Genomic DNA, 27,668 nt, shown 5'->3' on the forward strand with positions numbered 1-27,668 from the left:
GCTGTGGTTGACAATCTTGACGTGGTTGGCGTGCAACTTCCAGTACCCGACGCCTATAAGAGGCTAAGAACTACGTATATAGATAGACGCAGTACGCACACGAGTTTGTCGTCCCGAGGTCGATGCCAATGCACACCGTGCCATTGCGGAACTCGTGGGCGTTGGCGCCCCAGCTCTCGTACGTTGCGTAGCTGCTGGACATGGTGCTGATATTGAGTTTAGCGGGTAACAGAACCACCCATACGTGTATTGGATGTGAGAGGTAGTCGTGCTGGCGCAGTGTTGGAGCCCAACTGCGTCGCCAAGAGGCTGGCGCACGCAGTGATTGCATTCGTGGCCGTGAGCGAGACATTGAGGCGGTCGGATTCGATGGCGCTCACGTCGATGTTGGCCATGAGGCCTACCAGCTGAACCAAGTTGAGGTTTCCAAGGTTCTGCCAGGCAGCGCCGAAGGTTTCTTGGGGCGTCATCACTACTAGCGCAACTGGATCGGTTCGGGCACCAGCATGGGCTGGCGTCTCAGCCTCGGCAAGCCAAGTTGAAGGATGAGCTACCTCCCATTGGGGTGACCGGACGGCGACAATCGTGACGTTGGTGCACGTGGAGAGGAGAGCAATCTTAGCGTGAAGGATCGTGTCCGAGAGTGGGACGCTGTCTTCGACCGATTTCCTGTCAAGAGAAAAATGGCCATCGTGACCTGAAAACTGTTTGTATGGTTTCTCAAATATCTACTGGGCTGCCTTGCATTTAACTTTGCATCTTCTGTCGCCATTGCAGACCACGCGAAGGCGAGCTAGATCTAAGGCGAGCTATATTGCGATTAAAATGGACCTGCAACGTCCACAATGCCGACAAAAAGGTGCCGTTCCTTGCTTGGCGAGGATTCGTCAACCCCACTTGTCACCAAAATGGGGCGGTGCACTATGTACAAGGCACCATGTTGCTCGAAGTGAGGGAGTGATCTCGTCCTTGAGCAGTTCTCTGACGCACACGAAAGAGAATTGGGGAATGATTCTGAGACAAGTCCCACGATATCGTTGAAAATGGACTTGCAACGTCCATCAACGATTCGAAAATCCACGATTTTTGCCTCCAACTACAAGAGTGCAACCGTCTACTACCGCGTGTATAACAGTACGATTCTCAGTCGAGTGCAACGCGAACCGATTTCGAGCAATATTTCGCGTAGCTAGGGCAGCAGGTCGCTGCGAAAGCCGAGCAGCAGCGGCGATGTGGTCTCGGCCAAGTAGACTTCTAGTGCCAGACCCGTCTCAATCGGCGACGCTCGCGCCTGCAAATGCAGCTCCACGACGTGGTTGGCATCGCCCATGCGGTTCTCTTCGAGCCTAAAAACCATCCATATACAACCATAGCAAATCCCACCACACAACTTACAGCTGAGCGACAACGTAGTCGAGCGCTGGCGAAGGTGACGACGACGACGCGACAAACTCGCAGTACGACGGCGCAATCTCTGATTGACCAAGGACGTCGCGGGTGCATTGGCGCTCGACAATGCGGTCGGCGACCCACGAGAGGCAGCGTCGATGGCCGGCCTCGAGACGGTCCAGCGGCAGTCGAAAGAGCACGCGGAGGAGCGCTACGAGGTAGCTGGCATCGCGCGCCACGAGCATTTCGAGCATCGCCAACCGCGCTTGCTGCTGCGGCACGGTAAGCGCGCACTCGACGGCCACGTCGTGAATTGACAGTGGCAGTTGCATGTACGTCAGCCCGTCGAGCGCATCGACGAGACCTCGAAGGTCGAGACGCTCCAAGAACGGGCACTGCTGCAGACTCAAAACGATGCTCGATAGCACGTGCTGAACGCGCGGTACGTCGGCGTCGTCCAAGTGCGAGGCTGTCGCCAGTTGCTGCAGCGGCCAGAGCAGCACGCGGTTGTAGAGCGCCACCATGTCCTACGTACACGATGAGCGCATACATCACTAACGAAGAGGGAACCATGGACGACGCCTGAAGAACCGGAAGACGGCTGAGGGGTCGGAGCAGCTGGAAGAGCGACGGAAACATCTCGAGCGCCGTCATTTGTGATAAAATGCGCTGCCAGAGCGATGCGTCGTGGATCGTATACGCGAGCATGAGCGTCGCGAGAAGGTCGACGACGTCGCGCTTCGTGTGGTGTTCGCGCCAGAGTCCGCGCACGAGCGCCGCCTTGTCGCACTGCACAAAGTGGCCAAACGCTTGGGGAAACTGCAGCGCCTCAAAGCGCGCCAAGTGACAACAGTGCTACGTTCCACAACCTCAAATCAAAATAATGACGCTTTCAGGTTGCAGTACCTGGCGCATTGCGAGCAGCTCTGCGTGCGTCACGCCAGATAGGACGCTCTCGACACTGGCATCGAGCGTCCGAAGGAGCTGCACGAGCAGCTGCAGCGCACGGTGCTTGGCGCGGTACGTGACGCCAGACCGCGGCGCCGGATTCGACGCATACGCCCATAATGCCGCGCCCGTTGCGGCCAGCGGCTCGTCGGCGCATGCGTAGACGAGGCGGTCGACAAGTGCCGTCTCGTTGGGGTCATCGCCAGCGCTAAACGCAGCCCAGAGACCAGGCGCGTCGTTGGAAGGAGGTGCGCACTGCTGTAGACGCCGGAGCATCCAGTCCTTCCGGATGCTGCTGATCGACTGGCGGTGCAGTCGCGCGACTTGCGCCGCCATGGCGTTCACGAGTGGGCTCATTTGCTTGTGCGCAAGGTGGCCGAAGGTCTCGTAGAGGTGCCCAATGACGTCAGCGGGTGAGGTGTACGACGGACACGGCGTCGGCGCTGCATCTTCTGCAAAGTGGTTCGCAGCCGCAAGCCAGCACTGGTCAGTTTGGATGCGAAGTAGCTTGAGCTGCAGCCGCGTCGTGGCCTCGGAGCCTACGAATGCGAGCTTGGCCTCGTCTCCTTGCTGCGCGTGTGGCGGCGCCTGCGTCAGCAGCAGAGCAAATTTAAGCGCTGCGACCGTGTGCTCTTGGAACGGCGGCTTGTACTTTTCTGAGAGCCATTCCGTCGTCGTCACCTGTCAAGCTGTCAGGGACGCATATATCTGATTGGGCAGAAGGTACCTTGTGCTGCAGGCTGCTGAGATGCTGCAGGATCTCGGTAAAAGACGCAAAGGGTAGCGTCAACGACTGCTCGGTCGTGTGCTGAAGCACCAGCTTCTTGATGAGACGCATGTACATCTCATCCGGATCGAGGTCGAGCGGCCCCGAGAGCGATACGAGTTGCACCTATATACACGTGAGAGAATTTCTTGTCAAAGAGAGTCGAGTACCACGGACGCCGACGACAGTTCCGGCTCAAGAACTGCCCACGGATCATGGAGCAGTTCGTGGAATGGCAGCGGCGGCTGGAACGACTCGAGAAAGCTCAGAACTTGGAGTCGGTTGGCGATTTCGTCTTGCTCGCCAAAGTTGGACTGCTGGAGGAGTTCGAGCACGAACCGCAGGCGCGCATAGTCCCGCGTCGGAAGGTTGCCGAGCACCGAAACAAGCAGTTGCAGTAGCTACAAAGAATGTGTAAATCACATCTCTACGATGGTTTTGGTGGTAGCGAACCTCGTGCTGGTGAATGTCCTCGAGGACACCGACAATGCGACTGGCGTAGTCGGTGCTGCTTGTGTCCAAGAGGAGGGCCTTGACAAAGAGAAGGCACGGGTAGCTGTCGGGAATGTTGTACTGGCGCGTAAACTCAAGGACGCAGTAGAGATCGAGCGACGTGGCTTGCAGCAGCTGCGGTACAATGGCCTGCAGCACTGTAACATCCCGCCGTTCGCTCTGGAAGGCCTGCCAAGAAAAATGAGCCAGAGACAACTCAAAGTCGAGTACCTTGTGCTCGCAGGCGATGCCGAGGAGGTTGAGGTGGTGCCACCACTTGGCGTTGCTCTCGAGCTCGTTGCACTGGTTCAAAAAGGCGATTTGCTGCCAATTACGCGCCGCGTCCGACCCAATGCGAGCCAACTACGCTGCACGTGAGAGCGTTCCGCAGGTGCATCAAGGGCACCTGCTGGAGCCGCGCAAAGTCCTTGTAGACATTCTCCCGCACAATCTGCTTCTTGAACGCCGTGTACGCCGACTGCTGCTCCATGCTCAAGAGGTATCTACCACAGGGTCAGTAACAAAATGGATAGAAAGATAAGACCCGAGAGCCAAGTCTCGATCGATGCGCGGCGCATGCATGATGACCGAGAGCATGTGATCGAGCTGGCGACCAAGCACCTAGACCGGACTGAGACGCTGGTGCAATAGAAAGGACGCACCGAGCGTGCGTCCTGCGGGACTGTCGGCATGTGGAGCAGCGCTTTGATCGCCAGCGGATGTGCCTGCGCGTCGACAAGGTGCGAGAGGAGCGGCGTCGACGCCATCACGAGCCGGTCTTCGTCGCCGTCGTGCATCCAGAGCGCCATCACGTACTGCACTGCGAGCGGGAGCACACTGGGCGCCAACACGACGGACGACCCACGGTACCACTCGTCGTACACCTACGCTTAATCATGAAAAAACGAAATAAGGTGACGTGACTACCCGCCACGACTGCAACGCTTCGAAGATTGCGTCCCGCTGCCGCGTCTGGTCGTCCGTAAAGCTGTATACGTGCTGGAGAAGCGACGCGAGCTTGAGGAGCGGCCATGCTGTGATGACGCGCGGGTTTTGCAGCACGGCCAACGTCAAGAGCTCAACCGCGAGGTTGATGTTTGGCGCGTGCTGCACCGATCGCTTGACCGCCACTAGGTGGTGCAGCAGCGCCACCGCAATGTCTTTGAGCTGCTCGGGGTGGGACCGCCGCGCGAATCGTAGCGCCTGGTCCGTGTTGCCGGCCTTGGCGGCGAGAAGCGCGAGGAAGGACCGAAATTGGTCGGGCGTGTGGCCCAAGAGCGAGCTCAGGCGCTGCGTTGTGTTCACGGCCGCGAGCGCCTCCGCAGACGCTGCGGGCGGTTGAGCGACTGCCACGATCTGCGTCACGCGCTTGCGCTTGAGCGACGGCGTCGGCTGCGTCAGCGACTTGACCCACGGCTGCAGCTGCGACTCGAGGAGCTCCGTGTGGCTGCCGTCGCGCTGGTACGTGCGCAGCGAGAGCGCAATGCCAAACTCCTTGTAGAGCGCCGCCATTTTCATGAGGTCGCGCCGAAGCGGTAGCGTAATCGTTCGCTCCAAGAGCGCGTGGGGGCCGTCTTTCGCAGCGTCGTACTGCGTGAGGACGGCCGACACGAGACCGAGCACATAGCTGAGCGTGTGTCCGAGTCCGTCCTTCTCGCAGGTGCGCTCGTGCGTCTCGAGCCGCAAGAGCCCAAACTGGACGACCTCGACGGCCGCGGACCATCGCATCGGCGTCGCGAGCGCCTGGCTCATCATGTTGAAAGCATCCGAAACTATTTTCCTACCTTGAGTGCGGCAACGAGTCGGCCTTGTCGGTCGTCCGACCACGTCGACGCGAGAACGTTCTGAGAAAATTGCACGACGATGCGGTGCTCGTGGAGGTGCCGAAAGGCGCGGGCGAGCTGCAGCGCGTCCTCGAGTGCGGAATGCCGGTCGATTTGGCCGCAAATGTACCGGCAAAAGCGCGACGCAAAGAGCGCGTCCGTGGCGAGGAACGGGCGAAGACCGTACGCGACGCACATGTCCTGGAGCTCCATGACGCGCAGCTGCGCTTGGAGCTCGACGCGGCAGAGGCTCGGCCACACGCTTGCCTCGTGCGCCAGAGCCACAATCGCGGCGTCGTACGGCGCGCGGACGGCCTGCAGAAACGACAAAGCTGCCCCCGCACGCTTTTCGACGCTCTCGATGCGCGGGATGAGCACGCGGCACCGGTGCGCTTCGGTCGTTTGCAGCAGCTACTCGACGTGTCCATTCTATGCCTACCATGTCGAAGAGCAGTACCTGGCTGCTCGTTGCCTTCTCTGCAATGTACTCGGTCAACACGTCGTCGAGGGAGACGGTGTCGCACAAGGCGAGGAGCGGCTGCACGTGGCAAGCGAGCTCCGACGCCATGAGGTCGGGCACAAGGACGCGGTCCAGCATGCTCATAGCTATGCCCGCCATGCTCGCCTACGCATCGTCGTCAAATCTCAACGTCGCAAGCGCCATCATACCATCTGGAAGGCTCGAAGCGAGAGATGAAACCCATGGACCTCGTCCTACACCGCGTTCAATCATCTCTTTCGCAACATTCGTCGCATGTACGAGGTACGCAAGCTGCTGGAGCTGCACGTCAAGTGCGCGGAGGTCGTCGTGGGGCGACTCGTGACCGTCGCCATGGCGGGGCGGGTACCGCCAAAGACGGTCTTTCGGAATGCACTGCGGCCGCAATAGCTCGGTCCACGCCCGCGCTTCGTCGACGTCGCCTTCGTCCGCCAAGGCCGTCGCGCGCTGCACGATTGCGGTCGTCAGGTCGTGAAGCGAAACGCGATATTCTTCAAACGCCGGGAGGACGTCGTCGAGGATCCATGACCGCACAGTGTGGGCCGACACGTCGCTCGGGAGGAGCTCGAGCGTGAAGGCGCGCACCAAGTCGGCGCTGACGTGGCGACGCCAGAGCACTTGAAGCCGCGACAAGGCGCCTTGTGTAAGAAGCAGTCGCAGAACGTCTTCGAGCGGCGCCGATCGGAACGAAAGCCACGCATCGAGCGTGATCGGGGCCACGTCCGGCGCGCACAACAGCTGGAACGTCGTCCACTTGTACTGGACGCTCGCAATGCGCGCGAGGAGCGCGGCGTCGGCGAGTCCGTCCTGCTCGTCGTACGCCCAGCTCTCGAGCGCGTCCAAGAGCGTGTCCATGTCTTCGCTGCGCGGAAACGTGAGCTCCAAAATGGCGCCAACCGCCTCGGGTGATGCCTGCACGTGCGTCCAGATCGCGAGCTGGAAGGCCTCTTTCGACACGCCGTGCGTCGGGGCTTGCATGTCGTCACAGAGTTGCTGGAGCAGCGAGACGCCCAAGGGTGCGAGCGACGCTTGCTGCTGAAAGACGCGGTAGGTTTCGATGACATTCTCGCTCGTCATCCCGATCAAGAGAAGGTCCGGACCGCACGGGACAAGCACGCTGTTGCGTTGACCAGGAAACGCAAACGACGTGCAGCTCGTCACGTCGCCAGTTGAGCGCCAGAGCCCTCGGTACTGCAGCGAGACGACCTGCACCGTCACGGTCACCGTATCTGTCTCGCAGGCGACGGCGAGGCTCCAATGAGAGAGCGCGTAGGCAGCGACGACGCGCTCGACGGGCATCTCGTGCAGAAAGGTCAGCGTCGTTGCGTCCCACCTACACATATCCGGTGAGCGCAGAGCAAGAAGCGACAACCAAGATACCAAGTAATACAAGAGGACGATACGGCCACGAGGAGCTGCGCGTCGTCGCTCAGGTGTAAGTGCAGAACCGGCCCGGTAGTCGACGCCGCCGTCACGCTGCCATCGCGCTGCCGGTGCATGAGCCTCCAGTATGAGAGCTATAGTACGTACGATGAACGAGTGCGAAACCTTGTTGGGGTCGCCGGGCGATGGGACGAGTCCCGACGTCCACCGGGAGACGGCGGCAAGGCCGTGGTTGGCGACAAACACCGTCGTGGACCCGGTGGGGTTGCGCGCCAGTTGCATCTACGTCCATGCTCGTCGAGAAGAAGAGTATGAACTTGCTCGTACCATAGACGAATGCTGTGCATGAGTCTGAGCGCCCACGGCAGCCATACGCAGTCGGACCTTCTGGAAGAGCGTCGGGAGGGCCGGCGGCGGGTCCATAGCGAGGTCGTTCAAGTCGACGTCCTCGACTGCGATGAGCTTTCCGCTGCGTAATAGCACGAATATGTCGAGGAGCGTCCCATCGCGCACGGCCATCTGCGCTTGCGTAATGGCGTCGTCCTTGGCGATCGGGTAGGTGAGGAGCACCGTGCACTGTTCGTCGTCGCCGACGCGGGCGAGCTGCACCGACCCGTCGAGCAACCCTCGCAGCTCAAGCTCCATGGACCCATGTACGATCGTCGAGATGCAGGTCACGGCCGCGCAGCGCTCCCATCGCGACGCGTCCAGGTCCATTTCGACGCAGCGGCTTGAACCCCCCTCGGCGCCGGCCATGGCGAGGAGCATGCGCGGGCGTCGACCTGCGTCGAGGAGGAAGCAGTGGTTCATGTGCATGGGGACGTCCCCTTCCTCGCGGAAGGCCTCCATGCGCTCGTGGCCGTACGTCGCTTCCATCGTCCGCGCCTCGGCGCTCGTCGGGTGGCGAAAAGGTATGACTTTCAGCCAATGAGCGCGCGCGGCCCATGGCGCGAACGACGCCCAATTTCAGATCGGATAAATGCACGCAACTTTAGCTGCCTCGTGCTCGTTCAACAGAGGCCAGGCCGCCATCGCGCTGAGCCATAGACCAGTAGCTGCGTCCTCGCTTGGTCGGAGCCTTACTGAGAGAAGCCTGGGATCGTATACTAATTTCAGTCGATTGTTGTTTATATATATGGTGTCACTAGCTCGTCGAGGCTTGTACAAACTCGGCAAACTCGGGCGCCTCGATGAGCGTGCCCAAGAGGCGCTCGGCTTGCTCGCGTGGCCGTGGCGACGCGAGGTTGGCGACAAGAAAGAGCTCGGGGCTCACGCTCGCTCGGTGGAGGTGCCGGCGCACCTTCTGGTACTTGGCGAGCTTCTCCATGACGCCCATGGCGCGGACCTTCTGGTCGTCGTCGCCGTTCGGGTCCGAGAGAAGGCCGACGATCGCCTTGAAGATCTCGCTGCACACGAGGTGGGACGCATGGTCGTTGGCGCTGTCGTGGCGCGCGAGCTCCTCCAAGAGCGCAGTCACGGACGCTCGTTCCTTCTCGGCGCCCTTGGCGATGAGCTGCACGAGGCCGTTGACACCGTTGCGCACAAGGACAGTCTCGGGCACGGACGGCATGAAGCTCTTGAGGAACTCGATGCCTGAACCAAAGATGGCCGACGGGTGCTTGGTGAGAAACTCCGTCACGATCGCCGTGCCCCGCCGCTTGGGCGTCTCGACCTTGATCGCGTCGATGCTCATGCTGCGCTTCTCGCTCACAGGCGAAAGCAAGTGACTGAAGAGCATTCCGCGGTACTGCGGCACGCTCGCCAGAAAGTGCAGGCACTCGAGCGTCAGCGGAATGCTGTCAGATGTCGTCGGCTCCCACAAGTTGCGCAGGAGACCGAGGAGGCGCTCGACCAACGGCGACGTCAGCGACGGGTCGTTGTAGACATACCCAAAGGCAAAGAGAATGCGCAGCGCGTTCTTGCGCTCGAGGACGACCGGGGACTTGTCCACGTGCAAGCCGACGGCACCAAGGATGTTGGGCACGCCGCTCCGCTCAGTGGCTGCAAACCGCTCAAACTGGTGGAGGACCTCGAGCGACTTGCTCGCCTCATCGAGCGCTTGGTCCCGCAGCATGTGGTGGAGGAGGGCGGGCACTCCGCCTTGGCCAATGATCGTGTCCATCGCCGCGGCATTACCAGCAGCCGCCGAGAGCTCGTCGATGGCTTTTGCGGCTTCTTGCGCCGTCCCTGAGAGCAAGCTGCGCGACCACGACTGCGCGACCTCGGCGCTAACCGGAGTGCTGACGACCGGCGGCAGCTTTCGACTCGCGGCGCGAGACAATAGCTTGGAGGACTGTGTGCGCCTGGGACTCGACGGCCCAAGAGTGTCGCTGCCGAGCGACTCGGTCACGAGAACGCTGCTGCTTTCTTCGCGGCTGGACGGACGGATCATCATGGTCGCTTTGCGTGGTCGATGATGATTCGGTTAATGCGACTGTGCTTCTCGACTGCGCACCCGACGGTTGCAACGTAGCCGTTGACCGCGTTGGCTGCTGGAATCTTGACGCGTCATTTTACCTCCCACCCCGAATGTTTGGGATTCGCGTCAAATCAAGACGCAGAATACAATGCAGGATCGTGGATTAGGTGTATGGATAGCTTAGTCTACGTCGTGGGCTTGACGTACTCGTTAAAGTCGGGTTGTTCGATGAGCTTGTTGAGGAGGTGCTCGGCCACGCTGCGGCAGCGCGACGACCCGAGGTTGGCCACGAGGTACAGCTCGGGACTAATGCTCGCGTTGTGCATGTGGCGCCGCGCGACCGGCAACCGCACGAGCTTGTCGATGGCGAGCATGATGCGGATCTTCTGGCCTTCGTCCACATGCGGGTTCTTGATGACGCCGACAAGCGCTAAGCAGAGGAGGGCGCCGCAGCGGTTGACGCTCCTTGCGTCCTTCTGGACCTCGTCGCTGGGCTCTGGGAAAAATTGCTCGAGCACCAGCGCCACGTGAGTGCGGTGGACGTCGCTGCCTTTGGCGATGAGCTGCACGAGGCCATGGACGCCGTTGCGAACGACGTCGGACGTCTCGTGGGAGCCACTCACGAGTCGCTTGAGGAACCCGAGACCTGACTCGAGCAACGAGCTCGGGCGGTGGTGTGACACGAGTTCTGTGAGCACGGAGGACGACCGGCGCTTCTGGCCGAGCTTTGGCCCTTGGTCTTCGTTCTCCGAGATGGATTGCCGCCGCTTCTCGACAACCACCGTCGAGAGCACGTGGGCGAGCGCGCCTCGGTAGGCCGGCACGTTGGCGACCATTTCCATCGTCTCGAGACTCTCAAGCACGTTCTCGGGCGTCTGTGGGCTCCAGAGGTCGCGCACGAGGTCGCTCAGGTACCCGTGGATCTGCGTCATGAGACTCGGGGACGGCGTCGCGCCCGGGGGATACGGCTGCGTGAACGCGAACGAGAGGAAGACGCGGAGCGCGTTCCGGCGCTCAAAGAGCGCGCGGCCATACGAGAGGCTGCTCGCGACACGCTCGAGCACGTTCGGCGCATTTTCTCGCTGCGTCGACGTGAAGAGATAGAAGCGGAAGAGCGTCTCGAGGGACCGCGCCGTCTCGCTGAGCGCCGTGTCTCGAACGACAAAGTGGACGAGTGCGGGCACGCAGCCGTGGGCGATGAGAAAATCGATGGCCGTCGCGTCATTCGCGCTCAAAATCGCGTGAAATTCGGCGAGCGCCGCGTGCGCCTCCTTGGCGGTACCCGAGAGCAAGTGCCGCGCCCACATCTGAACGCTCTCGATCGTGAGCACCTGCTTGGTGTGCGTACTGGAAGCGAGCGTCGTGACCGAGAGCAGCGTGCCCCGGGACGAGCCCGTTGTCGCCTCGACCATCCGCCGGGACTCTTGCTTGGACAAGGTCGAGCGTTGCGACGCCTGCTTTTGGAGGCTCTGCGGCGTGCTCGGGCGATCGAGTGAGTCCATGGCGTCGACTTTATTTGTGAGAAAGACGCTCTAAATCGAGATCCGTTAGTGGTCACCCGCCGAAAAAAGATATAGCGGTGGCACTAATATATATCGACACGCGAATATGTTGAGCATCACGGATGCGTGGTGTGACCCATCCTTCCTCGGTGGGGTCAAAGGGTATGTGAAGGGGTAGGGTATCATAGTTTTTCTTATTTACTGGCATATAAGTGTTGCGCGCTACTTTTGTCGCAGCAAAGCGTCGAGCGCGACGGCAAACATGGTCTCTTGAAACGAGCGCACGTTGCTTTTGAGGCGGCCGAGGCAGTCCTTGACGCTCGCCGCGTTCCGGCCGTTGCTCACGTGCAGCTGCTGCAAAAACTAGTGCGCAAAGCTCAACAACAGTGCAACGGATGACGAGCGCGGACCTGTGCGATCGCTTGCTGCTGCGGCGCGGCGTCTTTGGCAGCGCAAATGCGCTCGAGCGTCGCGCCCATCGCGTCGTGCGAGAGGACGTCCAAGTACGGCGACGAGTAAAACGACACGATCGAGAGGATCGCAAGACCCACGTCGCACGTGGCGGCGGCCGTCAGCGACGCGATCACGAGCAGCTGAACCTGGCCAAACACGCTGTTGAGCTGCTCGGGCTGCGACTTGGCGAGGTCTTCGAGACACGCGTGCAGCACAATGACCGTCGCCTCCGACGGCAGCCGACTCGTCTCGTGGTCCAACCCAAGCTGCTTGGCGATCGCGAGCGCGTCCCAGACGCCCCGCACCGACACGAGGTGGTACACAGCGCCGGACGCCCCTGCACACAGCGCCTTGGATGCACACCCAGGACGAGTCGCTACGTACCAGTAACAGGCAAGGTCGCAACGTCGCTCGCGCTCTCCTGCAATAGGTCCGAGAGCATTTGCACGGGCAGACTCAGAAGCACGTCTGCAAAGTTGGCCACTAGACATATCTCGTACACGATGCCGGACGCATGTGACGACGTACGCAGCTCCGGGTACCGCGCGTGCAGCTTGGCGACGTGCACCAAACCGAGACGCCGGAGATTCAAGGACGCAGACGGCGTAAACTCGCGCTCGAGCAGCGCCAAGCACGTGTCGACGTGGCACTCGACGGCTGGCGGCGCCGTCGAGAGCGTGGCAAAGTGCAGCACGGACGTGACGACCAGCAGCATTTGGGCCCGCACTTCCCACCTGTAGATATTAGTTTGAGACTTTGAAAACTTAGGAGAGGCACCGACCATGTCGATCGGAGGCTGAACGCTAGCAAGCGAGGGACGAGATCCAGCGCGAAATGCGGCGCCGAGACGAGGAACTGCGGCAGCATCGAGATGCACGCGGCGCGGAGCTTCTCGCAGGCCATGTCGAGGCCGATGCAGCAGTAGTAGTAGTACAAGTCGGCGAGCGTGTCGTCCATCTCGGTCTCGAGCCCGAGGAGGAGCGCGAGGCAGTGGATAAAGACGTCCATGTTCGGCAAGCCCTCGCGCAGCCGCTTGATCGTCTACCCAACACGTTGCGTCACGAGAAATATTGAAATGACAAACTTGAATGTGGGCAACGACTTTGGACGAGCCAAACGCGTAGATCACACGCAGAATCGCGTGGCGCTTGGTCGGAACCGAGACGAGTATCGCCGACAGCTGCGGCAGCGCATAGTCGGACAAGGCGATGGCGGCGGCCGCCGGGTCCTACGCACGACGTCGCACTCGATATATCGCGAGCTGCCACGTACACGCTTGGTGCAGAGCGCGCCGAGGGCCGTCCAAAGCTGGACACTGGCCGTAAAGACCGGATTATCGTCGCCAAAGTCCCGCAAAAAGGGCACCAAAAGACCGGCAAACTAGACAAAGACGGTAAAATCCCAAAACTCCAATGCAAACCAACCTTCCAAAAGTCTTTGGGTGAGTCCAAGAGCACGTTGGCGAGGACGCTGCCCGGGTCTACGAGGTCCCGAAACACGTCGGCGGCGTCATCGTCGCTGACGACGCCGCCGGCGCTCACGACACTCAAGAAGGCATCGAACCGGTCCTTCCGCGCGTCCATCTGCGTCAAAATCGACGTGCCCGTGAGCTTGCGCGTGATGTACTCGTTGAGGAGGTCCATGAGGCGGCGCTTTGGCGGCTTCTCGCCGAGCTCAAGGCCGTCGACGTCGGCGCCGTAGCCGTACTCGGTGTTGCTGGCATTGACCGTCATGGCTGCCGAGGCTTCGCGCGTGGCGCGCAGGTGCGCGAGGTTGAAGTTTCGGTCGTCGATGGACTTGATCTGCACTTCCTTGACGACGGCTTGCGTGATCACGGGCGATTCTTCGCCTAGCACTTTTTGCTTGCGGGGGCGCACCTGCAGATTGTGAGAATCTGGTGTTGAATCTGGTTCCGCACCAGTTTGGACTCGGTGGACGAGGGGCCGTATCGCTCCAGATCGTTGAGTCGGTCCAGCTGCAGTGTTTCTTCGTGCCGCGCGTGGACACTCCGGACCTTCTGGCCCATCTGGAGCTCGTCCGTCGTTTCTGCAAACTCGGGGCCGCGCATCTTTTCGCGAATGAGCGCCGACCCCGTCGGCTTGGCGTACGGCGGAATGTCCTCTTCGACTGGGCGCGGATGCACCTGCTGGAGCTCTCGCTTGGTCAAGCACTGGTAGAGCTTCCCGAGGTACGTGACGGCCGCGCCGTTTTCGCAGTGCATGACGGCGTCGGCGTCGGCCTTGCCGCCGACGAGCTCAAAGTCGGGGACCTTGGCCATGAAGCGCAGGAGCTGGTCCCAGTTGTCCTTCTTGACCTTGAGGCCGATGCCGTTGTCGAACGAGTGCATGCTAATGTCCTTGTCGTAGTAGCGCGAGAGGATCTCGGCGATGAGAAAACCATTTGAAAAGTCCCTACTGTACACTCAAGAGGATTCGGCGGCAGTCAGAACGCACCGTTTGATGTTCTTGAGCGAGTAGGCCAGGTCGAGGCTCTGGAGCCACCGGAGGAGCTCGCGGTTGAGCTTGTTGGCGCCCGCCGACGCCACCGCCCCGGTCGACCCCGGGCTCGTCATCGCGTCCGAGTAAAATTAGACCCGTAACCTCTTGAATAAATACTTGTAAAATTCATATATACTTTGATTGCCTTCGTCTCGGCAACAAACCACCTTGGGCAAGGGGTGGGGGTACACTGACGAACGGCAACGCATGAGCCAGACGCTGGATCTGGACACCGAGGCGAGTCGGTCATGTACGTGGGTTGCGCAGTTGGATTCGAACCGTCGACGTGAAGTTGCCCGTCGAGGTTCAACGCACACTAGTTCCTGTATCTACAGTGCTACCTGCGGTCGGTGCTGCTGGGCAGCTTGGCGCCAACTCCGTATGCAATGCAACCTCGGGATTGGCTGAAATTCAAATCCTTTCGCGTTCTCAACTGCTGATTTTTAGCAAGAAAATCTCGAGCTAGGACTTACTAGGAGACTATTAGTCGTCGCTGATGGACTATAAACAACGCACGGCAAGCGATCAATCCGCGTCTGAGCAGCAGCCATTGGTTCCAACTGCACTTCAACAATCGTTCTCCATTTCGCGCGCAGCTGCGACCGTATCCGGACATCCCGTTTCAAAATCGGTTCGTATCCGGTAGATTTACGAAGGATGATGGACGAAGTGGGCTTGACGACGGTCCGCGCCGCCTGCCCACGGACACAGTGGGTACCGGACGACGCCCGGCCCTCCTGCGTCGGTTGCGACAAGACCTTCTACCTCCTCCGCCGACGCCACCACTGCCGCGTCTGCGGCGACATTGTCTGCGGCCGCTGCCGCCGCACCGTCTACCTCCTCAACACGACAACAAACGTCGGCCACGCGTGTCCCGGCTGCGCCTCGGCGCCCGAGACGGAGCGTATGACACGCAGCATGGAGCGGCCGCCAGCTACAAATACGGTCGGGTCTACAACCTGGGGCGACCTCCAGGCGGCGGCCACCGAGTGCGCGATCTGCATCGAGCCCTACCGGGACGCGCGCGAGCTCGTCGCGCAGCTGCCGTGCGAGCACGTCTTCCACACTCGCTGCATTGACCCATGGCTGGCCGGCCACGACGCCTGTCCGCTATGTCGCCAGCACGTGTCCCTGCGTCTCGAGGTCATGCGCCAGTATCTCTCCTTCTAACTTAACCGAAACTCAAGATGAAGAAACCATTCACGCCCCATGAGGCGATTCCAGACTGATTGACGCGGGTCCAACTTGGCTCTCATTGAAGAGACGCGAGCGCGTGCTGCACCTTGGCGCGCAACGCGGCGCTGTACGTGTAGAGGTGCATGCACTCGGTGTACCGATCGGCTTGGAGCTGCGTCTTGTACTTCAAGTTGGCATCCATGCTTGCTGTCACCTCACTGTACTCGGACGTGCCGGGCCGCGTTTGGTGCAGCGAAGCCTGCAGCTGCTCTTCGTTGGCTTCACTCACCTCGTAATGCGACGCCATGACCTTGAGCTTCTTGTACGAGTTGGCGACGAGCGCCGCAATGTTGAGAAGCATCGCGGGCTCCACGCTCGCCAAGCGCAGGCGCAGCTCGCGCGACCGCGCAAAGACGCCAGCAAGTAGCTCGTCACGCGCCACCACGAGCTCGTTGACGTTCGTTTGCAGACTCTCCATGCGCGCATTGAACGCGACAACGCCGCCCGCGCTCGCCGGCGTCAGCGACTCGGAGACCTTGAGAAACTCGGCTTGGGCGTCGAGCGTTCTCTTGTTGGCCGCGTTGAAGGCCTCGAACGCGATGGTCTCGCGCACCTCGGAAACGTCAGCCGTCGGCTGTGCGTCGTAGACGACTATGAGTATGTCAGGCAGCAGCGTCGCGGTGGCGAGGACGTACGTGGGGTTGTCGTGTGCGCACGCACCTCGGCGACGCTCTCGTGGAGCTGAGCCCAGCACGGACGACAGAGCTTGGCGTCGCATGGGTTGCAGAGCACGATGGCCTGCAGCTCTTTGCAGAGCATGCATACTACACGGAGCGCGGGCTCAGCAGACCGGCGCGGCCGCCACGTCCGTACCTTCGGTTGCGTCGCTGCCCATGGTGCCGCAACTGATTTTCTGGCAGCCCAGTCCTTATTGGTTTGGTCAAAGCTACATGAATTTTAATTGGTTGAAATGCTACTTTTAGCGTCGTATGATTGGACAGCTGACAACAATTCAGATCTCGGGATCTCAAATGGCGCCAACTCACCAACTAATGGGAAGCAGCGATACCAAGCGTGTAGCGTTACCAAGCGTGCTTTTGTCGGGCGCGCCAGCGTGCTCGCCGACACCGGCGCCCTGAACTCGGATGTGCACCATTCATTGCGCCGACACGGCTGGTATCCGGACCTGTATCCGAACGGTTCTCTTTTAGTTTTAAAGTGCCCTCCGAAAGCAGCACGCCGAAAGTTCCATTTTTCCAACTGCGAGTTTCACTTTGAGTTTGCCGAAACAAAAAAGTCAAAGTGAAAGAGGAGCAAAAAAAGGAGCTTCTAATAGCTGCCAGCCCATGCCTAGGCTTTGGTAATGACAGATCGACCCCTGAAAGCTTGCCACGATTGGTTGTTGGGTAATGCTTCCATTTTAGTTTAGCAGGACTAGGGACGAGGAGTATGAATTGGACCTCACTGCATACGAGGACTCGCCTCCTTGTCGGGTTCAACCGAGGACGCACGCGACAGATGCGGCTTATCGTCGAACAAACTGTCCTCGGCGGCGGGAAAGGCCGTGCCGTAGTCGTCGTCGTCGTCCGTGTCGACCGCGGCCTCGTCGTCTCCGATGCAGATCTCGTAGGCGTCGCTGACAGCGTCCATCTCGTACGTTCGGTCCTCTGTGTAGCTGGTCGGAGCTGCTTCGTCGTTGATTTCAGCAAACGAAGCACCGCCGGCAGTTGCGCTGTTCTCGTAGTAGCCGTAGCTGCCGTACTGGGAGGCTTCGTAGCCAGCATACTGCGAGGCGTCGTACTGGGAGGCGCCGTAGCCAGCATACTGCGAAGCGTCGTACTGGGAGACGTCGTAGCCAGTGTACTGCGAGGCGTCGTACTGCGAAGCGTCGTAGGCAGCGTCATCGACAGGATGCAATGCGTCGTACGGCGCATCGTAGGGAGTAGGTTGTGTGGCGTCGTAGTCAGCTGGTTGCGAGTAGTCGTAGGCAGAGTACTGCGAGCCATCGTAGGCAGCGTATTGGGAGGCATCGTAGACCGACGTGTCGTAGGCAGCGTACTGGGAGGCTTCGTAACCCGCGTACTGGGAGGGATCGTACTGCGAGGCGTCATAGGCGGCTTCTTGGGAAGCAGGGTCGAGTGCGTACTCGGAGGCTTCGTACCCAGTGTACTGCGAGGCGTCGTACGGAGCCGCGTCAGGGGCAGCAAAGGAAGCGAAATCGTAAGCGGGGTCATGCGTAGCGTACTCGGAATAAGACATCTCATTTGCATACGCCGCAGCTTCTTCAAGCAACGGTGCAGTGATGGGTCCGTCGTTGGCGCCGATGCGAATGTCGTACTCGGTGGTGTCCTCCGCAGGTGCCAACGTCTCTGCGGCTTCGTGCTCTGTCGATGACGAGACATCGTGGTTCGCGCTAGCTTCCGGGGCGAGGGCCGAGACGTCGACATTCGTACAAGCCAGCAAAGGGTCGTCTTCTACCGCGCAGGCGTCCAGTGTCGTCGGCGTATGTGTCATCTCTGCTGCATTTTCGGTCGGACCCGAGACGCCAGGCCCCGAGGCGTTGGTTGCTTCGCTACCGCTTGTACAGTCCGCTTCCTTGGAGCTCGTCACAGCGCCGTCGTGCATTTCTGAGTGCAGAGCGAGGACGCTGCTGTGCTCTGCTGTCTCTTGCGCCGACTCGTCATCGACAGGAATTACGCTCGTTGAGTCCAGCACCACGAAACCACTTGCATCAGCATCAACCACAGCATTGGTTTGTGCGTTGGCTACTGCAACTTCGTCGGCCGTGTCGTCCGGAGACTTGCAGTATGGCTCGTCGTAGGCGAGGTACATACTGTAGATGTCTGTGCTCTCGTCCATGAGCTCGTGAAGGCGAATGTAAGACGAGGACGCGGCTCGGGGTGCGCGTGTCGACGGCGCCGCGCGACGCAGAAGCTCTGCGCAGCCGCGTTGCCCCGCCGCTGTGGCCTCGTCAAGCGCTGTGTGCCAGTCTGTGTTGTGGAGTGACGTGTCGCAGCCGAGGTTGAGCAAGTGCTGCAAAATCTTTTGGTTGCCTACAACGTCGATGTCATTCTACTCGCTTCGCACAGCCAAACACACCGGCGATCGCGGCCCAGTGCAAGGGCGTATCGCCTCTGGCGTCCCCAGCGTTCAAATTGGCCTTGCACGACCGCAGTAGACTCGCCTGTCCATATTAGTATCCAGTGGATACATCAAAGCCATACCATTTCGAGCCCATGGGAGGAGTCGGTCGCGTAGTGCATTGCGACGCGTCCAAAGTTGTCGCGGGCGTTGGGGTCTGCGCCGCCTTCAAGGAGGCACGCCGCCAGGGACGCATGTCCCGCCGCCACAGCCAGCTGCAGTGGCGTGCGCCCGTCGCCGTCGCGAACGTCGATAGACGCTGAGCTTTGGAGCACGACAGCGATCGACGCGTGGCCGAGGAGCGCGGCCATGTGCAGCGGGAACATGCCCTCGTACGACGCCGTCGTGAGCGCGGGTCGATGGGCCAAGAACTCGACTGTAACGACTTGGTTCTTGGCGCATGCTCGGTGCAGCGCGTTGTAGCCCTTGTTGTCGACCGCTCGGATCGACGCACCGGCCTCGAGCAGCCGCGCGATGCCACGTATGTCCCCTACGCGCGTCGCTAAGCTGCATGCCATTGGTGCCCGGAGGGCTACCCGCCTCGGCTGCGCGCATGAGCGGCGTCACGCCGTCGTAGTCGCGCGCGTCCACGTCCGCCGACTGCTCGAGCAGAAAGTCGACCATGGCATCCCGCGCGTCATTGTCGTCCAAGCCGCGCGCTGGCGTCAGCACGAGGTGCAGCGGCGTCTCTCCAAGCGCCTACGACACATAGTATCAATCTTTCAACCGTAACTGTGGCAGCTACGTTGCGTTCGTTGACGTCCCGCCCGTCGAGCAGGCTCTGGAGTGTATCGTCGACGCTGAGAGTGACGGCGGTGTCGAGCACGGAGCGTGCGGGTGGCTTGGTTTTTCCTTGATTGAGGACCGAGAGGCTCTGCGACCGCTGCAGCTGCGCTTGCAAATTGAAGGTCGTCGGCAGCGCGAGCACAACCGTTCGCGGCGTCTCGCGGACCACGAGGTGGTTGGTGATGTCGAGGGCCGCCAAGTCGTGGTCGCGCTTGACGGCGTAGAGTCGCCGGAGGTACGTGGACGTGCCGTTGTTGAGCTCGAGAAGCCCTCGCTTTCGATGCAACACGCACGAGACCCACGCCGACCCGCGGTAGAGCCAGAGCGCAAAGTACGTACTCGTGTCGCCGGCAAGAAGTTTGGCCGACGACCAAATCTTCTTGGCGATAAAGCGCCGCGCCGACCGCTGGAGCCGCCGCTGGCACCGGCGCCGGTACAGAATCGGTCGCAGCCATGTCTGAAGCCTTGAGGCACAAGCACACTCGAGGCGGTAGATGCATCGCACGTGATGACGCCTGAACGTCCGTTGAATGCGCTGCGCCGCTCGCCGCCGCCAGAAGCCCCGCCACGTGCGCGCGAGTACTCGCGCCGCCTGGCGCTGTCGCAACGCCGCCAGACGGCGCGTTCTCTCGGTGCGGCTTTGGTAAACGGCAGCCAGCCCCATGGTCGTCCACGAGACGACGCGGGCGCGGAGGTGCGCACGCCGGCGTCGACGATGGTACATACGCCACGCTGCTTGCAACCGCATGCGCGCCGTCGCCTGCAGAGCACTGCGCACGAGAGCGTTCGCCGTGACTTCTTGTGCGACGTGGCAGCTGCACTCAATTTGCCGCGTCAACTTGGCGACGACACGCACCGCCTCGGCTTGTACTGCCATCGTGTCGACACCCTAACAAATCAGAGGTTCGAGCGACGCTAAGGACGTGGATAACCTGCGAGAGCGACCGAGTGACAAACGATACGGCGGGGGGTCGTACGAGGCACCGACGTCGATGACGGCGCCAGGCTTCGCTAATGCTCGATGCCGCCCGCCACCGCCGCTGCGACGTCGCAAAGCGACAGACAGCCGCCGATACAACGCTCGCAGCTTTATGACGCGAGGCGACCAGCCGGAGAGCGTCCATCGTACAGTGGTGCACGAGATGGGCGACCACTCGCCGCAAGTGTCGAATGTTGCGCCAGTAGCGGTACCACTTTTGGAGTCGGCGCGCGTGTTTGCCAAAGACGCAGGCGCACGCAGCCTTGACACTCACCGAGGCGGTTCGGTGTACGCTATACGTAATGACCGTCCTGCGCTCAAGCTCGACGAGCGACGCGATCGCACGCGTGGCGACGCTGGTGGCCGTGGCGGCCGTGAGGCGTCGCCACTGCAGAAGTGTCGACGCGCGTGAAAAGCTCGTTTGAAGCAGACGATGGGTGAGTGCGGCGGTCGTGCGCTTGGTGTACGACTGGACGACGCCGACATGAACGCTTTGGTCGGTCAACGCCAACGCCACGTCGCGTACAGTGCGCAAGAAAATAGCAGAGGGCGGTGCTACCGGTACTGACAGCGCTGGCTCGACGACCGGCGCGGTAGCTTGGAGCCCGCGCACGGTCGTCTCGACCAAAGACGTCACGAACGTTCTTGCAACGTGGCGCTGAGCGGCAGCTCGCATTTCGTCGGTGGCGGTCGCGATGCGTTGCACGGATGTCGACACAGCACGCGTCACGAGGGCCGTCGCCAGCATGCAGCGGGTGGCCGCGCAGACACTGTCTTGCGCCATTTGAGACGCCACCGCCAAAAGGCAACGCCGCTGGGCTATGGCCACCACAGACACTGATAGAGTCGAGTCAACCAGGGTCTTGGCAGTTGCATGCTGGGCCGCGATGCGACCTTGGAGCTCGGCCAGAAGGCAAGTCACGTGCGCGCGGATGCGTTCGCTTGCTGCTGTCGCGTCTTCGCGGCCCATTTGCCGGCGCTCCGATTGTTGCAGCGACGCCGCCTCTGCCAACGCGTAGTGACGCATCGCCAACAGCCGCGCTGCGTCTTCGACGATGTCGTCCAGGCACCGTGTTGTCTCGTGGAACGTCTCGACGTCCGCCGTCAAGGCTTCGAGGCAGCGCGTCACCTCTTGCTGCACTTCCACAGAGTGAACCGCGGCCTCAAGACACGAAGCGACCTCTCGCCGCGTTAATTCAGCTGCCAAAACGAAGCCCACGGCAGAGTCCAGCACCTCGTGCGAGCAGCGGCGACTCAGCGTCTGCGTGTCCTCGATCTGAGCAACTATCGACCGGACGACGGCCCGGCATTGCGATCTGCGAGCGTCGGTCCTTAAATATTGGTTGCGAGACAAGCAGCGCTGGAGGACGATCGCAGCCGCGTTTTGAAACCAGTCGTCGACGTGCGCCACAAGACGCTGGAGCACCAACGAACAAGCGCGCTCTTGTTGCCTCGTACGAACACAGCGCTGCAAAACGCGAGCCGCACACTGCCGGCGCAACGCCACCACATGGCGTTCGGTGGCAGCAGCCAACTTCCGCCACCGCTGTCGACACCAGCGTTGAAGGCACAGCACCGCAACGTCGGTAGCATGAGACAAAGTCTGCTCGACGATCGAGCGCAACACGTCGGTGCACGCTGCGGTCGTTTCCCGCCACCGACGAAGTCGACGCTGCAGAATCAACACACTGCGCTGCAGTCGCTGGTAGCGAGATCGGGCGGCTTGCTGCCGCCACAGCGTCTGCAGACGGACGGCGGCTACGTGCTGCTCCACGGCTTGGACTAGCATGTTAAGCGCCGCCTCGCACGTCGTCAGCTGCAAAACCTCGTTGCACGCTGCGGTCGTTTCCCGCCACCGACGAAGTCGACGCTGCAGAATCAACACACTGCGCTGCAGTCGCTGGTAGCGAGATCGAGCGGCTTGTTGCCGCCAAAGCGTCTGCAGACGGACGGCGGCCGCATGGCGCTCCACAGCATGAACTAGCATGTCAAGCGCCGCCTCACACGTGGTCCGCTGCAACGTGACCTCGCGCGCCGTGCGCAAGAACCGCGAGAGGCAATGGGCGACCAGGCGTCGTCGATGACGCCGCACGACGCGATATAGCTGGCGCGCGCAGTAGCCCCGGTACACCGTTTGAACACGCGTGGCCGCTGCATTCGCGCACGTGGCTTCGACCATTGTCGCAAGCACTCGTCTACATATCGTCCGGACAGAGAACAAGCGCAGTGACCGCTGGAGGGTTCGAGCGGCTGCATGCCGCCGCGTCCGCGCGGCCTCGGCGCGGCGCCGTCGAATGCAGTTTTGCCAGACGACTTGCACTTGCGCGGCGGCCGCGTCACGACGCTCAATCAGCAGCAGCAGCGCGCACAAGACATAGCTGCAGGCGCGTCGACGTGCTTGATTTCCTCTAAGCCAGCGCTGGATCCGTCGTGCAGCAGCGATGCACCGACACCGCCGTCGTCGGTCGCAGCGACGCGTCACCCGACGACGTCGCCACAGCAGCTGGAACCCGCGTGCCGCTCGTTCTTTGGCTTGTTGTCGAGACGAGTGCGCGCACCACAGACGCTGGAGGACGCTGACGCACCGACGTCGACGCTGCCACCACACATGGCGCTGGAGACTCCGCTGCAGTGTCCGCGCTGCCCACGCCCGCCGACGTTGATCGTATCGGCGGTACGCGCGCTGCATACGCGCAGCGGCCGCGTTTTGCTGACAAACAAAAACCGAATGACGTCGCCACGACTGTTGTACGACCACCGCACTTCGCTGGCGTCGCGCGGCCCAGTCGCGGTGACGCCGGAACGTTCGTTGAATGCGCGAGCTAGCCAATGTGCGACGGCGTCGCGCTGCGGCACCGCGACGCCGGCACCGATATGCCCGCCACGCTCGTTGCAGTCGTCGGGCGGCCATGTCGCGACGGCTTTGCACAAGTTTTTGAACGTCCCTTCGGGCACGCGTCCCTCGCCAGAGTGCGGTTATGGTGGTCGCTGCAGCCTCTCTCTGTTCTCGTGCGAGCTCGCAGTAGTGATGCCAGCGTGTCATCGTGATCGTTTGCGAATTGCGCTCGCAACGTCGCCAGAGCCGTCGCCGTCGCTTGAGAAAACACACGGCGCGTCGCCAGAGGAGAAAGAAGCGCCGTCGCTGGCAGCGAGCCCGCAGCGGTCGCCCACGACTGAGTCGGCGCCACGCTTGGAAAAGCCGGCGCACGCGGCGCATCCGATGCATGGCTGCTATGGTCCCTTTGGCACGCTCTCGCGTTCGCCACGCGTGCCAGGCTCGAAAACACCGCTGCGTCAGTGCACTCTCGTAGATTTGGACGGCGTCGTCTGCGCTCCACGCACCCGGCGACTCGAGACTCGGTGGGTCACGAGGCTTGACGACGGTGTGCGGCTCGTTTACGTGGCGAGCGACGTGCGGCTCGATGACGGGGTCGTGCTCGGGTGCCAACGTCCACATGTTGGAATGCGCGCCAAAGTGCGATTTGAGGTCGGCTTGCATTGCGTCGCATAGCGACGCCACGGTGCCAAAGGTCGCGCCGTCGTCCTCGTCGGCACTTTGCAGCTCTTCACCGTCGCTCACAGCGTCGTCGTACGTCATATCTGGCTCACGTCGACCGTCGTCGTCGTCTTCGTCGTCGTCGCATGGCTCGGCCGCAACAAACTCAGGTTTCGGTCCAAGTTTCATACTTGGTTGCGCGCGGGCGGTGTCGAGCACGTCATCGTCTATGGATGTTGGCGGTGCCGCAGCCATCGCTGTCGAGAGCACAACGAGCGCATCGAGGAGCCGGTTCTCGTCGACCTCGTTGGTCGCTCGCAGGCGCTGCAGAAGCGCGTCGCGGTCGCGCGGCCGTCGAAAGACCACGTACGCTGCGAGCTCTGGTTGCGTGAGCGGGACAGCACACAGCAGGGGGTTGCACAGGAGGCTCTCGACGCCCAGCGCTTGCAGCAAGACAGGCGCGCCCTGCAGAAAGTTGGTGTCCGTGGCCATCTACAGCCAAGTCGGAAACAAAGCGCCGCTCGATCGCGTACCTTGGTCAGGTACGGCGCGATTGACGGGCTGTGGTGCGCCACAATGTTCATTGTGTGTTGTCGAAGCCGCTGGCAGAGCTGGACGAGCTGAATGAGTCGCGTCGGTGACGTGGCGAGGTGCGGGCGCGCGCAGAGTTTGGCCATACTCGCCAGAATGCCTTCGCGCACGACGACCTACGACGTCGCATTGGAGCTAAGGGCGCCCGTGTGAGCCGTACCTGGGCATCGAGAACCTCGGCGGGTCGTTGCTGGTGTTGCACCTCTTCTACGTGATGGGGCGGTGATGGCGCCAGCGGTTGCAACTGCCGTGGGCTCTTCGCCATTGCCGGCGCTGTCTTCGCCCGCTCATCTAGCACCGCGCGAACGCCGCGGTGCGACGACTGGGGGCGCGGGCGCTTCTTGGAGGCCGCCTTGTACGGTGACGCCGACGTCGTCGACGACCGCGGCTTGGCCGCCGCCGCCAACTAGGACGCATGAGCCAGTGGCAAAGGATCGAGACAGACATTGGCCTGTGGCCGCTCGCGCACTTCAAAGTGGCCATCATAGCTCACGACCTCGTAGAGCGGGACTAGACAAAGCTGTCGTCAGCGCCGTGATACGTCGGACAGGCCGAGGGCAACCCTGGGGGCGGAAGTAGCGGTGGCGGCTCCGCGGCGCAATGACTTCGACTTGCGCTTCGTACTCGTCGTCGTCGCCGGCCTACGCACAGCATAAGCAGTCGCCACCACCGCCATGCGACCTTCATGCCCCTGGTCTGCAACGGGTCTGCCAATGAAACCGGTAGATCCTGTGGCAATACATATACCAAAACGTATGCATTGCAAGAGGTTTCGGAACTGTACTTCCTACTGTAGCATGGTCCTTTCGGTGTTGGTCACTGCCCAGCAAACCAAAGTACTTCAGCGACCTCGATGAGTGAAACACCCCGCATCCTCGCGTTTGGCACAAACCAGGTCCGCTGCCGAGCCATGTTGCCCTTGTCCGGTTGATTGAGCAAACGGCGCCGCTGAGTCTGCAGTGCCCCTATCACTGCACATCCTGATTTTAGCTTGGAATTGACTTCATTTCCCCTCTTCGCCCATCGTCGTCGACTGGATACCGCGGGGATGAGTCATTCAGCCGAATGACTCATGCGCCAGCGCATGTCGCAGACGGCGATCGAAGTACGCAAATAGTGTGAGGCTACTCGCCACTGACTGGCAACTCTGCTGGCGCCAACATCGCCACGACAGCGCCTCTACGATCAGTCGCAGGCTCGGATTACTCGAGCCCCCACCGTTCGTCGAAGTGCGTGGGACATGCTCCACCAGCTGAGGAAGGCCTTCGAAGTCGCTCGCCGGCTGTCGCTGCCGATCCATTTCGACCGCGTCGTCAGTTGGGTCTGACCAAGGGAATAACTAATTCCCTTGGGTCTGGCGATGGAATGGGACCCCGTCTTGCGACGAAGTCGATTTTCCTCATCGTCCGAAACTTCGTTGCGTTGGCTTTTTTGGCGCCGCTGGACACTCCGGATAATGATATCCGGCGATTCGAATGACTCATCGCCTAAATAAGAACTCACTTTGCCTTTTTGCTCGTGTTGCGTCAAAGCTACCTCCACACCGCCGCCAGCCTCGTCCGCGCCATTTTATGTCCGCGAAGAAGACTTGGACATTCAACAAGAAGTACCCCAACATCACCGCAGCCCACTAAGTCCATCTCGATCCCAACTACACGACAACTGAATGACTACACCGCACATGACTTCCATCAACACCACGCCAGCCAAGAAGGCCGGCTTCGACTACCGCGTCCCGACGAGCTCGTACACGGATGCGTACGCCACCAACCTCCCGGTGCGCCGCGTCCAGGCGCTCGTCGTCGGCTGCGGTGTCGCCGGCAGTGCGACGGCGCTCCGCCTCGCGTCCGAAGGCGTCCGCGTCACGATGCTCGGCGCTGCCATCGACCCGGCAAACTGCAACAGCTACTGGGCCCAGGGCGGCATCATCTACAAGTCCACCGACGACTCGCCCGAGCTCCTCTCGTCCGACATCCACCGCGCCGGTGCCGGCGTGTGCCATGACCCGGCCGTGCGCAAGGTCGCAACCGAGGGTCCGCGCTGCGTCGAGGACCTGCTCCTGGACGTGTCCAAGGTGCCGTTCGAGCGCGACAGCAACGGCAACCTGGCGCTGACGCTCGAGGCGTCGCACAACCGCGCCCGCATCCTCTTCAAGGCCGACCACACGGGCAAGGCCATCACCACCAGCATGCAGGCCGCCGTCATGGCGCACCCCAACATTGAGCTGCTCACGGGCCGCGTGGTCTTTGACCTCGCGCTCAACGACGCTGGCGACTGCGTCGGCGCCGTCCTCATCAACACGTCGACGAACGATATGGAGGTGCTGCACGCGGACATGACGCTGCTCGGCACGGGTGGTCTCGGTGACATTTACCGCAACACGTCCAACCCGGAAGGCGCGCGCGGCGAGGGCGTGGCCGTGGCGGCCCGCGCGGGCGCCAACCTCAAGAACATGCAGTACGTGCAGTTCCACCCGACGACGCTGTACATTCCTGGTGAGCGCCGCTTCCTCTTGACCGAGGCGCTGCGGGGCGAAGGCGCCAAGCTGCGCACGAAAGCCGGGCGCTTCTTTGCGACCGACTACCACCCGAGCGGCGAACTCGCGCCGCGCGATGTGGTCGCACGCATGATTCTGAGCGAGATGGACAAGACGGGTGACGACTGCATGTACCTCGACATCTCGCACCTCGACAGCGACTGGCTCAAGAGCCGGTTCCCGACCATCTATGCGCACTGCCTCGCACGCGGCATCGACCTCACGAAGGAGCCGATGCCGGTGGTGCCGGCCGCCCACTACCACTGCGGCGGCATCAAGGTCGACCTCGCCGGCCGGACGAGCGTGCCGCGGCTGTACGCGGCGGGCGAAGTAAGCTGCACGGGTATGCACGGCGCCAACCGCCTCGCGTCGACGTCGCTGCTCGAAGCGCTCGTGTGGGGCTGCGCTGTCGCGTCCGACTACTTGGCTTCGGACAAGTCGGCGTCGGTCAATACCGAGTCGGTGCGCATCCCGGCGCTGTCGGTGTCGGCGACGACGATGGCGTCGACCAAGGACGTGCAGTCGGTGCTCAGTGAGCTGCAAGCCGTCATGTGGGACCACGTCGGCGCGACGCGGACCACGGACGGGATGCGCGTCGGCGTCAAGAAGCTGCAGGCGCTCGAGGCGTCCATCGACCGCCTTTGCGGAGATGTCTGCCTCGATGCGACGCTGGTCGGCGTGCGCAACGCGGTCAAGACAGGCAAGTACATTGCCGAAGCGGCGCTCGCGGCGCCCATCTCGGTCGGCACCCACCACATTGTGAGCGACGACCCGGTCAGCGACAGCAACAG

General features: G+C 61.6%; 8 protein-coding genes across 8 annotated transcripts; 2 read left to right on the forward strand and 6 right to left on the reverse strand.

The window, feature by feature from the left end:
• Positions 1-1,005: 1,005 nt before the first annotated feature.
• Positions 1,006-8,213, reverse strand: SDRG_11280 (hypothetical protein). The gene is made up of 19 exons (XM_008617312.1): positions 7,628-8,213; positions 7,448-7,582; positions 7,298-7,404; positions 6,179-7,250; positions 6,088-6,132; positions 5,876-6,043; positions 5,380-5,829; positions 4,523-5,338; positions 4,258-4,479; positions 4,140-4,216; positions 4,002-4,098; positions 3,827-3,958; positions 3,557-3,784; positions 3,274-3,504; positions 3,065-3,229; positions 2,296-3,018; positions 1,960-2,244; positions 1,396-1,916; positions 1,006-1,346 (listed from the first exon to the last, which is right to left on the reverse strand). Exons 1-19 carry the CDS (start codon positions 8,174-8,176, stop codon positions 1,190-1,192), a joined length of 6,180 nt encoding a protein of 2,059 aa, XP_008615534.1. The 5' UTR covers positions 8,177-8,213; the 3' UTR covers positions 1,006-1,189.
• A 231-nt stretch (positions 8,214-8,444) lies between these two features.
• SDRG_11281 (hypothetical protein) lies at positions 8,445-9,713 on the reverse strand (the record flags this gene model as incomplete). Its single annotated transcript, XM_008617313.1, has 1 exon — positions 8,445-9,713. Exon 1 carries the CDS (start codon positions 9,693-9,695, stop codon positions 8,445-8,447), a length of 1,251 nt encoding a protein of 416 aa, XP_008615535.1. The 5' UTR covers positions 9,696-9,713.
• Positions 9,714-9,850: 137 nt separating this feature from the next.
• Positions 9,851-11,268, reverse strand: SDRG_11282 (hypothetical protein). The gene has a single exon (XM_008617314.1). The coding sequence runs from the start codon at positions 11,219-11,221 to the stop codon at positions 9,905-9,907; it is 1,317 nt and encodes a 438-aa protein (XP_008615536.1). The 5' UTR covers positions 11,222-11,268; the 3' UTR covers positions 9,851-9,904.
• Positions 11,269-11,392: 124 nt separating this feature from the next.
• Positions 11,393-14,280, reverse strand: SDRG_11283 (hypothetical protein). Its single transcript, XM_008617315.1, has 10 exons — positions 14,128-14,280; positions 13,593-14,085; positions 13,099-13,551; positions 12,947-13,054; positions 12,759-12,902; positions 12,456-12,715; positions 12,203-12,408; positions 12,059-12,157; positions 11,632-12,011; positions 11,393-11,584 (listed from the first exon to the last, which is right to left on the reverse strand). The coding sequence occupies exons 1-10, from the start codon at positions 14,244-14,246 to the stop codon at positions 11,444-11,446; spliced, it is 2,403 nt and encodes an 800-aa protein (XP_008615537.1). The 5' UTR covers positions 14,247-14,280; the 3' UTR covers positions 11,393-11,443.
• Positions 14,281-14,813: 533 nt separating this feature from the next.
• SDRG_11284 (hypothetical protein) lies at positions 14,814-15,465 on the forward strand. The gene has a single exon (XM_008617316.1). It carries the CDS (start codon positions 14,830-14,832, stop codon positions 15,340-15,342), a length of 513 nt encoding a protein of 170 aa, XP_008615538.1. The 5' UTR covers positions 14,814-14,829; the 3' UTR covers positions 15,343-15,465.
• Positions 15,425-16,243, reverse strand: SDRG_11285 (hypothetical protein; the record flags this gene model as incomplete). The annotated part of the gene is made up of 3 exons (XM_008617317.1): positions 15,425-15,999; positions 16,044-16,172; positions 16,222-16,243. The coding sequence occupies 3 exons, from the start codon at positions 16,241-16,243 to the stop codon at positions 15,425-15,427; spliced, it is 726 nt and encodes a 241-aa protein (XP_008615539.1).
• A 506-nt stretch (positions 16,244-16,749) lies between these two features.
• SDRG_11286 (hypothetical protein) lies at positions 16,750-25,028 on the reverse strand (the record flags this gene model as incomplete). Its single annotated transcript, XM_008617318.1, has 13 exons — positions 16,750-18,401; positions 18,448-18,532; positions 18,573-18,979; positions 19,026-19,188; positions 19,235-20,164; positions 20,208-21,515; positions 22,467-22,632; positions 23,593-24,242; positions 24,284-24,457; positions 24,502-24,747; positions 24,787-24,851; positions 24,904-24,982; positions 25,023-25,028. The coding sequence occupies 13 exons, from the start codon at positions 25,026-25,028 to the stop codon at positions 16,810-16,812; spliced, it is 5,871 nt and encodes a 1,956-aa protein (XP_008615540.1). The 3' UTR covers positions 16,750-16,809.
• Positions 25,029-26,007: 979 nt separating this feature from the next.
• SDRG_11287 (hypothetical protein) lies at positions 26,008-27,640 on the forward strand (the record flags this gene model as incomplete). Its single annotated transcript, XM_008617319.1, has 2 exons — positions 26,008-27,528; positions 27,578-27,640. The coding sequence occupies 2 exons, from the start codon at positions 26,008-26,010 to the stop codon at positions 27,638-27,640; spliced, it is 1,584 nt and encodes a 527-aa protein (XP_008615541.1).
• Positions 27,641-27,668: the final 28 nt, after the last annotated feature.

The sequence above is a fragment of the Saprolegnia diclina genome, assembly GCF_000281045.1.
Source record: "Saprolegnia diclina VS20 unplaced genomic scaffold supercont1.40, whole genome shotgun sequence".
NCBI classification, from domain to species: Eukaryota; Oomycota; class Saprolegniomycetes; order Saprolegniales; family Saprolegniaceae; genus Saprolegnia; species Saprolegnia diclina.